This window comes from Lepidothrix coronata, unplaced genomic scaffold (assembly GCF_001604755.1).
Source record: "Lepidothrix coronata isolate B3197 unplaced genomic scaffold, Lepidothrix_coronata-1.0 Scaffold15, whole genome shotgun sequence".
NCBI lineage: Eukaryota > Metazoa > Chordata > Aves > Passeriformes > Pipridae > Lepidothrix > Lepidothrix coronata.
The window spans coordinates 3,072,814-3,086,435 of record NW_016690195.1 but is presented as its reverse complement, the minus strand read 5'-3'; the positions used below and the strand labels follow the sequence as shown (position 1 = coordinate 3,086,435).

The window sequence follows — 13,622 nt, the reverse complement described above, 5'->3', positions numbered from 1 at the left end:
CGATACAGCAGATAATTAAATTGTAGAATTCATTTTCACCAAGTTCTAAAGCCAAAAATATAAACAGGTTTAAAATGGGACTGAAAATAGTGATGGCAATTAGATTCCTATTGGCCATGAAATAAATGCAGCAATATGCATGCAGACATTGCCTCAGGAAGCCACTAAAATACCTGTATCGGAATTAGTCTGTGCATAACCCTCTTCTTACGTGTGTTCTCAGATATTCATTGCTGGGCACTGCCAATACACAATATTACACTAGCTGAATCTTTAGTGCCTCCTAGCATGGGAATCCCTTTCTTTTGATTGGAGCCTAATACCATTACATAATGTTCCAAAATTCATGCAAAAAAAATATAAACTCCAAGTCAAACCCTTAGACACAAGACCACCAAATCCTAATGAAGAACAATGAGATCCTTCCCTTTATTCAGCACTGATGAGGTCAAACCTAGGATTCTGTGTCCACTTTTGGGCTCCCCAGTTTGAGAGAGACGTGGACATACTGGAGACAGTCCAGCAAAAGGCCAAAAAGATGGTGAAGAGACTGAAGTATCTCTCACATGAGGACAGACAGAGAGCTTGAACTGTTTAGCCTAGAGAAGAAAAAGTTCGGGAGGGGATCATATTAGTAAATACAAATACCTGGAGCAAGGGTGCAAAGAGAATGGAATCAGGCTCTTTTCAGCAGTGTCCAGTGACAGGATCAGAGGCAATAGGCACAAACTGAAGTACAGGAGATTCCCTCTCAACAGAAGGAAACACTTTTCACTCTAGCACTAGCACATCTATCTCTTACCCACAGAGGTTCTAGAGTCCCCATCCCTGGAGATATTCAAAATGCATCTAAACAACTGGCCCTAGGTGACCCAGCCTGAGAAGGTGGGTTGGACAGGATGACCTCCAGAGGTCTCTTCCAACCTCAGCTATCCTGTGATTTTACGGTATAGAATTCATGTCCAAAAGTGTCAGACTAACCCTGCCTCTGCCCATAAGGATACCTGGTCAATGGTTTTTCAAAAATACTTTCTCCAGAGCAAAACTGAAATTTTAACATGATACCTTATGTTTTCAGACACTACTCATTCCTTTTCTGCCTCCTACCACCACATTTTGTCCTCCCCAGAATCACTGTAGACAAGTATTTTCATCAGCAAAAGTGGACAGTCAGACACATCTTGAAATCCATTACAGACTCAGATACTGACAGTGATTTCAAGTGGAAAATGCCCCGATATGTATGGGTAGTGATAAAAATTTCTTCAGGCATCTGTTCTCCTACCCAGTGTCCCACAGCGTTCCCAGGTACAACAGTTCTCTGCGAGTCATTAAAGTCAGAAAAAGAAATAAAATTGAAAAGTTATACCATTAGTATTTCTGTTCAATTTTCTCCCTGCAAGTTTACAATAATCACAAAAATAAATCCTGATAATTAATAAATTAATGAAATTACCACAAATAAGCAGTGCTGGAAGACACTTTCAAAAGTGTCTTTCAAAAGTGTCTTTCTAAGACACATTCAAAAGTCACTTAGTCCATTCTCTTGTCCTAGCATAGGACCAGATACACTTTTCTCTCTTCTAGCAGATTTGCCAAATGTGCTCCTTAAGATTTTCACGGCTTCCACACAAGACAAACTTTTTAAGCAAGCATTTTAAGTTTTCTTTCCATGAAAGGTTTTCCCTATCAAGCTCAATTCTCCCTAAGACAACTTCAGCCTACTCCTTTCTCCTGCACCACCAGAAGCATGGAGAAGACATTATTTCCTTTCCTGTTTCAGCAACATTCTGCGTAATTAAAGATTTCTCCATCCTTCATCCCCTGGGATTTCCTCTTCAGGAGGCTCAATCACCTCATGTGTTTGATTCTTTCTTAACACATATGTTTATAGACATTTAATTACTCATTCTTATTACTCTTCACTGAATTTTATCTTCTCCACATAACTTTTGAAGAATGTTTCCCAAAGAAGGGCATGCCATTCCAGGTGAGATCTTAGCAAAGCTTAGCAGTGTGCCAACTTCTGCATGGTGCTTCCTGGCTACTGTCTGCACATTCCTGTATGACATTAATCTCTTTAACAATACTGGCTACAGTTCAACTTACATACTATAATGGCTCTCTGATTCTCTGCCAAAGAATATCTCCCTACACCATTTTCCTTAATCCTGTGTCAACCACATAAACCACCCCTACATAACTACACCACTTTGCATTTATGCTTTTGAATGGCATCATCACATCATAACCATAGCTTTGGTTTTTAAGGATAATTTTTAATATAGTCCTGCCATTAGATGTTACTCTTCTCCCAGTCTTATGCTATCTGCAAGTTCATTGAGTACACAAATTAGTTAATTTGTTAATTACATAATAAAAACACTGAAAAAAGCCAGTTGCCAAAGAGATCACTGTTCAAAAAAAATTCTTCCATAATAAAAGTAACCATTTATAAATAGTTTTTGTCATCTGTAACGTAACTGTTTACACTGCCTTTATAGTATTTTTGGTTTCTTGAAAGCCATATGCTTCATATGTACAAGTAGAACAAACTTTGCTGAGTTAAGGAAACTGGGAATACAAAGCAGGTACTGAGGTGTTGTGAACAAAATGCAATATTGTCAGTATCTAACAATAACCAATAAAGAAAATATTCACTATCCATATTATATACAATTTTATAAGAACTTACATGAGAATATCAGAAACAGAGCTCAGAATAATACACTGTTTTACAGAATATCAATTTTGAGTCCTATTTTTCCATTTTAATTTTTGACAATTTCTTACTGTGTATTCAAAAAGCATATCTGTCACGGTTTGGGAGCCCCAAAAATCCAATTTCCAATAAACCACTTTCCAACTCCAGGGGGAAACCCTTTTTAACCCACGACAATATCATAGTTTTCATGACCCACAAGTATGAAGGTCCACTTAAATATACATATTAAAAAACAAACTAAAACTGATTCTGCTTGGAAAATAATTAACAAGTTTTATGTAAGCTTTAAACCAATTGTGCCCAAGTTCAAAAGCAAACATTTCTTTTATCATGTGAACTTACAAGGCATTCACCTTTAGAAGAAAGGAAAAACAGCAACTTAACTGTTTAAAGCTTAAATAATATCAGAAGTAACATTTTAAGAATTTGAAAATTTAGAATAATAAATGTTTTTTGGGTTGTCTTTATGAAAGGAATATTTTCAGCTCAGTGCTTTAAGTTCTACTCTAAGACTGAATGTCCTAGCTTTGCCAGTTTCTGTTAAATCTTAAAATTTTCAAAAGCAAAAAAAGTAATGACTTAACAATACAAGGTCTGTGGATGAAATACTGGCCTCTTAACTGACCCAAGATTTCACCTTATATCTGCTAAAGTTCTGAAACTTTACAGATATTTTAAAAGCATGAAAAAAAATGAAAGGACATTTTCCTGGTCCTTGGAAATTTCTTCATACATATTATGTATATTCATATAGCATTCTATGCATAAACAATATCACAAACACCATGCATGTGCATAGACATGCTATACATAATACTACGTCTTGTCATTCCAGCTCTTCATGCACAGTAAACACATCACTTCACTGGGAGTTTTATATATGGAACATTTGCAGAAAAAAAAGACAAACGAAGCAGCAATAACTCCTTCAGGTGTACTCTGATGTAATCTCTTATGTTACTGACAAGGAGAGTAAAACCTGATTTTCGGTTTTCCCTTTGCAAATGAAGGTTGGAAAGCAAATGGTGTTCACCTTATAAAATGCCCTCAGCTGAGTGTTCTAAATGGCAATTACTTCAAACATACTCTCCAGTATGTTCTAATGCTATACAGACATTACTTAGTCTACAGAGAGCAGCTTACTTACGTCTGGGGCTCCTTTTCATTTTGCTGTTTTTGCTGTGGTTGGAGAACGTTATTTACCAGCTCAGTGATCCCACTAAAGGGAAACCACCTGTTTAAACAAGCAAATAATGTGACTGAATAACCAACAAAACCACACTAGTTTAAATGTTTTCTTATTCAACACTATTAGAAATACACAGGCGGAAAAGCTAGAGCCAATGGGAATGTTAGCTGCAGAACTAAGTCAGCCACTAAGGATGTAAGGGAAGTAAAGTTTTACAGTTCACCAGTTCACAAGCAGGCAGCAAGAACCTACATCCAGCTAACATGTGGATGGAGTAAGAAGCTGCAGGCAGCTCTCTTACAAGCCAGTCAGGAAGCAGATGACAAACTACCTGCAGCCTATCAGGTATCAGTGAAAGCTAATACCATCAAAGGTGCAGAGAGCAGAACATGGCAAAGGTAGAAAAGTCAAGCCTATTGCATCTTTCAGATATTTTACTTACTGTGTCGACTGTGGTTTTTGCTCTTCTTTGACCCTAAAAAGATAAGTTTGCACAACTGAGTGCAACATGTTGTAAAACAACGACCCTAAAGTTCTAAAATCTGTATTAAATGGGCTGGGGAAAGTTCCCACTTTGAGTTAAAAGGATTTTCTTTAATATTTGTTTATGTTTACATTAAATTGTACTCTGGACTTGTTTGCATTTAGGATTAAAAATTGGGAATGCCAAGTATAGGAAACTTATAGTTGCAAAATTAAATTGGTAATGTTCCATAACTGACTTTCAATTCTTTGCACACAATATCATGTTAAAACATTTTCAGGAATACATTCAGCTATAAATGCAAAGGAAGGTGCTTTGATTATGTAAACTACAATCTATTTTTTTATTTTTATTTACAACTGAACTGCCTATCATAGTTCAAGGTGAATTTGTAACATGTAACATGCCATTTAAAACGAAATATCCTAAACTAATAGATTAAAGGAAAATCTCCACTACATTTATTAAACTACAGTGATATCAAGACCTGCAGACAATGTAACTCTAAAAACTAAGGAAGGAAAGCTAGGGAATTTTACTCTTGAGTGAACTTTACTAGGACTTGCTTAAAGAAATAAGTAGATAATACATACAGTAGGCCTGTTTAGTATTGATTAACATCTGTCCACTGCATTTAGGAAAACATTCCATCTGAAATACATGCTTTAACTTGAGTGATCAAGGTGATGTTTTAAACCAAACTCAAGAACAGAGACATATACTCACAGAAATATTTATATCCTCTAATTGCAGGTATTGGTCTTAAATATTAAGTTAGGATCTACTTTCCCTGTGTGTTAAAAAAAACCAAAAATGCTCCTAAATAGATATTCTGAATGTCTCTAAAGAGAATACTCTCACCTAACTTAACAGGAAGTGCAGGCTTGTAATTTAGGTGGATTCTTAGGGTTGCACAGAAAATTAAAGCTCATCAAAATAGCTCCACATCTCCTTCACTATATGATACCACAGGGAATATCTCTATAAACAGGATTCAGTGACTAAACAAGAACTAAATAAATGGATGATAAGAAATACTAAAATCTTTCCAAAACTTTTCCTATACAAAAGGAAAACTGAACATTCAACACACAGTAAAATGTCTTCAAGCATGGTTTTGCCTCTTCAGCATGTTAGGAATTTTATACAAAGAAATGTTCCAGTACCAAAACAAAACAAACAAATAAGTAAACAAACAATCCCACAAAAACAAGCAGGTATATTCCAAAGAAATAAAAAATGTGAAAATAAAAATTTCTCATGCAGTTGCAATTCCACTCTACCATGCATCTTAATCATAATATTGTCTTTAATCAAGAGAATCCACACTAGTTTTCCAACATAGAAATTCAAAGCTGGAGGAGTGGGAAGGGCAGGGAATCAAAGCATTTTCATACTTTTTCACTATGTAGGCCAGGACTTTTAATTTAGATCCCATAAAATTACAGCCTTACAGCTCTGTATGGTCAGCTGTGAGAAGGAAACACTCTCAGACAATAATTCAAAGCTCCTAAGTCACATACATAGAACTAAACACCGTAAATTTGATCTTTCTGACAACTGGACAAAGAAGACTGAATATACCACTAATCTTTATATTCCTCTCCGTATATGACTTCCAAACAAACTAACTGCGAACTTTTAAGTTATTTCTTCATTGTGAATTTTTCTGTTGAAGTAAATAAAGGAAATCTGAGCCCTTCACATGATCAGATTACAACCAACATCTTGCCTTCGGGTACTGATCATGGTTAATATTTCTTCACACGTAGAACTGAGATCAGAATAGTGTAAAATCAAAATTGTAATACTGCACACTAATTCTAAGTGTGTAGTTTGAAATTTTGGTATTTTTTTTCAACAGGATCTAGAATCTTTACATAATAGTATATATATGATGACTTCAAATGCAGCTGCAAACCCTTGGTATTTTTGAAAATCTTACAATCAGTTTTTAGTTTTGCACCATTAAATAAAACACATTGTCCAAAAGCCGACACTTTGAAAACCTGCATTTAAAATTATTTTCTCAGCATTTTATAGGAACATGCTGTTTTAAGCCAGTATATAATTTGACCCTACAATTCAAAATATCTCTCTTATAAATTAATCTTTTCTCCTCCCACAATTCTCTGTCTCATTCACTATACACTTTCCAACACTGCAGTTATGTGAGGACAAGAGCTTCCATTATTATATAACAGTGACGCATTCCTTGAGCACTCTCCATACATCCTTCAGTCCCTGGATTAGGCAATGATCTTCCTTGACTTTATAAAAAGCATGGAAGGCAAATTACAGTTTGAAAAGAAATTACAAAAAAATCTATTTAATACATTCTACCATATGAAATTAAACAAATATTGACCTTGTGGATCAACAAGCCTGAACCTTTCAGGTGTGCAGCTCAGGTATTTATCTTTCAAGGTCAGAGAATGGAGAGAGATTCTGAAGCTAAATCAGAAAACCACAGACTAATTTCTTCTGCTTTCTTTCCAAAAGACTCTTCATTCAGATGAAATTAGAAGTTGTAGTAACTGATAGAAATAATGATTTATTAGATAAAACACACAGAATGTATTTTTAACACTGCTGTAATTTAAATATTTTTTCCAGACAGAAAAGGGCTGAAGAGACTCCAGATACTTGAACCCTGTCTACATATACACATACAGCTTATTTCCTTTGGTTACAAGAACTTCTTTGTGTTTCACTGGATTGTGTAGTCCCATATTTATGCAATGATTTCTCCCCTCCTTTCAAAGATCAAAAACTAATAATTGCTTAAAAGAAGTGTATCGCCAGGTCAGAAAAATCCCAAATCTCCATTTTCTCAACAGACCAACTGAAAGACCCCAAGTAGAATGACTACATTCTGCTTCTTCCAGACTACCTGTCTTCAGTTTACCTTCTTATGTCTTTTTTTGAACTCTATTTGCTCAAAACTCTGCCAAGAACAATGCCAGTTCTCATCATTCATTAAAAACAAACTCTGATCGATATCTGTTTACTAAAACCAACAAGAGGCTGCAGACAATGTGTCGGATCAACAGTGACAGACAATGCATTCTAACAGTGCAGAATATTAAATATTTTACCACTTATTCTAAAATGTTAGAGGAGTCTGAAGCTTTTGTCACAGTTTTTTTGTTTGCACAGATCATAATTGCATACACTCTTTCACTTGAAAACAAGCCAGGATTTTTCTACTTGCCAACAGGAATTTTTACACCTTGCACTTTTGTTATCAGGAATCTCTGCCCTCAAAACATACATAGCACCATTACTCCTGTGTTCCTCTGTAAGCCTACACAGTGCCAGTGCCAGATCCCTTTGATCTTTTCCAGTAGCTAGAATCATTAAGTTAGATTTCAAGTCTCATGAACACTTTTTGATGTTAGATCTTGTCCATGTACTGAAAATTTCCTCAAAGATTAAGGCTATTCCCACCAGCACAGAGAATGAATAGAAGAAGAGAACAGAAAGAAGAGGGAGGAGAACAAGAAAAATCGAAGCAGGAGACAAAGTAATGAAAACATCAACATAAAAATTATTCTTATTCCTTTAAACTCCTAATACATTTCTATTTTTCAAGCTACTGCCACCAATAAAAGCTTCTCTCTAAAATCTACTATCTCAAAACCATAAAACATTCTTTCCAAAAGATGTGTTGCACACAGGTAAATTAACGAGCACTCTCTTACCAGAGCTCATCTGTACTTTTACATACTTGGATGTATAGCCACAAAAACATGGGGGCAGAATTCAGGTGCCTCAATCCATGAAAATGACCCTTAAAACACACTGTACGCCTCCTAGATATCTGAAATAAAACAGGTATCTAGCTCTTCTCAAATGAAGTTTGGGGAAATCCAAAGTTCGGAATCAGCCATCCTTGGTAGGCATAAACATCTTAATATCTATATCTAATGCAACAACACTCAAGATTCACAATTTTGTCATCCGTGGACCTACAAGGACAAGGAGATCTGATATGCAGGAATAAAAAGTCATAAGTAGATATGAACTATTCCAAAATCTTTTGGTAATTCACAACTGTCTTCTAAACGGAAAACTAGTGAAAAGATTTTAATGAATGTATGTAACAGGCTTTCTCTGCAACTTAAATATTCCCATTCTCAAAGTATGCAAACATCATAATCTCTAAAAGTATTTCCCATCACCAATATTTCTTAATATAGAATAACTTCCTCCCCTTGAACTTACACCCTGGAAAATGGCACTGAAAATAAAATAGGACTTAAAGAAACAATGATAAAACTCTAACCTCCCTTCCCTCTCCCTTCCGTGTGGCTCCCATTCTTTCTCACCAAAAAATGACATTCAGTGCATAACATATTCAAACCCTTGTGGGGTTGCCCATTCCCTTCGTCAAACTAGGGTCTGAACTGAAAAAGGGATAAGATCACATTCTAAAGTTTCCACCATTCTGTCTTCAAATTAAAGGTCCATTGATTCATTTTCCTAGATTTTTACTTTTCTTTTTCTAAATCTTTGTAACAGTATTTCAATTATATGCCCTGCACCAAATGCCAAAAAAAAGGATTAGTTGCAGTGACTGCAGTGACTACAGTCCCACGTTGGAAGTCAAGACATGTGACACATGCACAATATATAACTTTGCCTGCACCCACTCCAGACAAAACAGTCGAGTTAACAGATATAGTCAAATACATGTACAATCAACTATTTTCTTGAAAGAGTGCAACTCTATGAGATTAATTAAGTTAAATTATATAAGTATGTTTAACTCCAAGAAAAGAGAGATAAGGTCAAACATAAATCCACGTCAATTGCACAACTGTAAAATATTTACATATTAACTGAATTGATTCTCTGCATTGATTATCCTATCAAGGCTATAAGAACATATACCTTAGAATATGTAGCTTATCTATTTTTGATCAAAATTAAAGTCTTTATTTTATATGACTGCTCCAAGTTTTGTATTAATTCAGAGAGTATAGGTATTTGAATTGAGAATGATCATATTTTGGACAATAAAGTAATGTCTTTCCAAAGGAATATTTTCCTGAAAATGTATGCAAGTGATTTTCCTGACTAATTTTGTTCTGTTTGTTACAAAAGGACCAGCAGTTTCCACAAAAACACCTCCAAGATCAGCAGCAGAGAGGCTATTGAACATTTGTTATTAGTGAACAAGAAAGTGAAGTTGGTTACCTGGGCTAGAAACAATACCTGTTACACAGAATAAATTTAAAACCTATCTAACTCCAAGCTGAAGAGGTTAAACATCCCTGAAGTCCAAAGTGAAGTTATCTTAAAGATACAAGACAAAAAACAAGAAAGCACCATACACACGTCATAGACAAGCACATACATTCTCCTGGGCAATAATCTAGGTTGAATGAGCTCCCTGAAGGAACCTCAGATAAACATCACCCACAAACATAACAAATTCTGTAAGATTAAGACTACTCCAACATTTAGATGATAATTAGAAGTGGGATAATTTTATCTAATGTTTCAGACAAACAACTCTCAGAGCGAAATTTTGACACCGATATTTCTATAAAATATATACTAAAATGTGGTTCACTGCAACCAAGAACATAGTGCTCAACAGCCCTGTACTTTCAACTGTAAACTGAATACACTGACACCATGTTTTGCTTAATTCAAATCCAGCAAAAAAAACCAGACACTGCTTATCTTCGGATATGAACTCTTCAGGGCAAAAATGTTTCCTATCATTTGTTTCTGGAGTAAGAGATAAAGACACTGTGTTCTACAAATAAAAGCTCCCTCACTTCTCACACATTTCCTAACTTGGCCAGACTTTTTCCTTAGTGTTTGTTATGGTGTTGATAGTAAAACCATAAAAATGAATGTCAAACTCACAAATCAGCACATGAGAAAACTACTATAGTACAACTGTAATAATAAATAAGTACTACACTGAAAGGTGGCCATTATATTACATACAGTTCCAATAATTAATTCATGGATCAATGATCTCTTTTGAAGGTTATCCAAAATTGCAAGCAGGAGGCCTAGACCAGGGAGGTGATACTAAAAGTTCAATATTAAAAATACAGTGTTTGTCCAAATCTACCACATAGTTTAAAATGGGCTACTGCATCTTTTTTTCTATAATTAGCAAGCAAAAGATTATTTTGGTTATCACAGAGTAAGTGGGAATTTCTAAGTCAGAATTTGTAAGCCATCAACCTTATAATTTGTTGCCATGTGGAATATGCCAGCTGCTTCCCACTTGTGTCTGCTGAGGGAATGAGGCACGTACAAAAATTTGGAAACACAAAAATTATATACACCATATACTATATATACTATACACAGGCTGAAAAGCCTCACATGAGACCCTGACACTTCTTCAAGGCCTCCAGATAATCAGCAACTGCCTTTACTCAGGATATTTTAGCTGGTTGAGTTTTAAGCACATGCATATTTCAGTTTATTGGGGGGTGCAAAATAGTTTTACTTGGATTTAATTTTTTCTCTCCAATTTAATAAGTGTTACTGTCCCAAATCCTGTAGATATGTGGACATTTCAGGCAGATGATTTATGTAGAATTAAAAAAAAAAATCAACTTGAGATAGCAGGCATCAATCAGAAAAAAAATACTGGACTTTCATTTTCCAAGTTGGAAGAGAGGCAAAATTGTCAAATTGTCGCATAACACTTCTTACTAAACGCAATTCTGTGTAATGATGGGGGCCTTATAGCAAATCTGAGGTGAGATTTGGTTGGAAAATGTTTAAGTTACAGATACTACTACAACCCAAACTCCTAACAAAGATTAATTTTTGACAGCTAGAATTCATTTGAATGTATCTATTTTTAAACAAAACTGAAGAACATTTCAATAATCTTTTACTTTCTTATTGTTGTTAGTTTGAAGTTGCCAGATCTTGGGTTTGCTTGTGTATTTTCCTATACTTTTAAGAACAGTTTAACAAACAGTCAACTGGAAAGAAAATTTTCCTCCAATACAATCATTAAGAAAAATAGTCTTACAGTTCATGTTACTTTTTAAAAAGTCAGGTTTCCCCACAGGAGTGCTGAAATAGATCTTAGGTCTGCCACTGTAATCTTGTATCATTCGTGTAAAGAGAAAAAGCAAAGGTTTTACAGTCTTGCCTACAAGGATGTGTGAAACCTACCACAATAGCAGCATTACAGTGAGCCATAATTTACTTCTGGAAATGAGGATGACTGTACCAAGATGACTGTGAATTATATCATCTTATTCATAACCAAAATGCAAACATTTACCATTATTATAGTAATAACATGCCCAAATATATCCCAACGTAACATACAGGTGTACAAGACTAGTCAAACTTGAGTAGATCTATAACCTCCAAACATAATTTTACCAGAATGAATTTCAGTAACAGATAATCAAATACCATATTAGTTGTTGTCCTGTGGTTGTTTTTCTTAAAAAGCATCCAAAAAAGGCAATTTTTTTTTCCAGGGAAAGGTTTAAATATTTTAAATGAAAATTTTAATAATAAGGATTTTTAAGGGATATTTATTTCACTGTCTGGATCACAACTTTCCTTACTAAATGCAATTTCTATTGTTTCTGTATTGTAAAGAGGAGACTTTATTTTTTACTTATGCTTCACACTGTTTTGCAGATAACTGAAATTCTCAGGGAATTAATAAAACAAAGAAGAAAGCCTAATTTTAAAATTGATACAAAAACTCAGATACTCTAATCAAGCACAATTAAGACTTTTTCAGAACATCAGTTGAATTCTACATAATATATTTCAAATATTCTGCAAAAAGGATGGCCTGACAAGTAATAAATGTATAGATGTACAATGTAAGTAGAGTGTCATTTCAGAATAAATCACTAAAAAAGGCAGTTTTTCCTAAGGGTTTTGCATTGCTTTTGGGTTGGTTTTTTACTTCTTCAACAGTAGATGGCATTCCAAGCATCTCCTGCAGAAAGTGCTTTCACAGATGCTTGTACTGTCACCAGCTTCTACAGTGAAATATGTAACCCCAGGCTCATCTGCTAGCAGGTGAATTAAATAAAAATTCATTTTAAGTCTGTAATTAATTTAAATGCATTGATAATTACTTTGGATTTGATAAGTTATTTTGCCTGTTAAATAACAATTTTATAACATTATTATCTATCTATCTATTATTGTCATCCACCAGGTGAAAAACATATATACTGAAGTGCTTAAAAACTACAGAGTAGACAATAAGTTAGCTTTTCTCAGACATTTATTTGCATGAAATGAATTCAAATTTCTTCCAGACTGCAGCAATCCTAGAGAAGGACTACTTACGGACCATACAACAGGAACACAAACAACAAATATCACAAATATCACAAATTTGTTCTTGTTCTCTTCAAAAGCAGCCTTACAGAGAGCCCCTTTCTGGGGCAGACTTATGTCCTGCACCTCCTCACACAAGAAGCTCTGGATCACTACTGTATAATAGACAGGGGTATTGGCATACAAATACTTCCTCTGTCGGCCTGGCTTACTAAAGTGCAGAAAAATACAAAAAAAGAACACAACTTCTGCTACAAAACCAAGATTAGAATCTAAGAATTAAACAGGAATTGAAAAACCAGGAAAAGAAAAATAAATGAGAAATACAACAGCAATGTAGAATCTATTGTTCCATACAAATTTTGTGACTATGCTTTCAAATAGTCAGTTTATGAAGAAATCATTGATTTTTGCTAATTTGCTGTTGCTGTTCACATAAATCTTGAGAGTTTAATATTATTAAATAAATTTTATTTAGTATTTTCTGAGGGAATAATTTCTATATTATACTATCATATATTATTTATTATATATTATATAACATTAGATAATATATTATTATTGTATTATACTATTAATAAGAACTCTTTTGTGAGAATAAAAGATAAAATACTGTTTTTTCCTGAGAATATACTTTGTTGAATAAAAGTATAAATGGGAATACTTTGAATCACTTTAGATCACTTTGAATTTCTATCCACATATTCTACAGAATTTATTAGTTCATATCTGAAAATCTGAAAATCATTGGAAATTGCTGTGATATAATCTCATCTATTTGTGATGTAATATCTCTGACTAAATGAGGCAATTGAAGTAAATACAATGCTCAGTTTACATGCTACTGAAAGAAAGCACAAGTGGTTTTCTCTAAAAACAGATGTTGTCTCGTGATTCATTTGATGTATAGAAGA

At 34.4% G+C, this 13,622-nt stretch overlaps 1 protein-coding gene across 35 annotated transcripts in view; it reads right to left on the bottom strand.

Annotated features, from left to right (window-relative positions):
• RIMS2 (regulating synaptic membrane exocytosis 2) overlaps nucleotides 1-13,622 on the bottom strand; it is a 448,944-nt gene that overhangs the window by 386,055 nt on the left and 49,267 nt on the right. For 29 of the 35 annotated variants that reach the window (XM_017806448.1, XM_017806450.1, XM_017806455.1 and 26 more), the window contains exons 2-3: nucleotides 4,357-4,389; nucleotides 3,873-3,959 (exon numbers count right to left, since the gene is read on the bottom strand). The exons of the other annotated variants lie outside the window; for them this stretch is intronic. In XM_017806448.1, coding sequence (XP_017661937.1) covers nucleotides 3,873-3,959; nucleotides 4,357-4,389 — 120 coding nt within the window. The remainder of the gene's footprint in view (nucleotides 1-3,872; nucleotides 3,960-4,356; nucleotides 4,390-13,622) is intronic. 35 annotated transcript variants of the gene reach the window in all.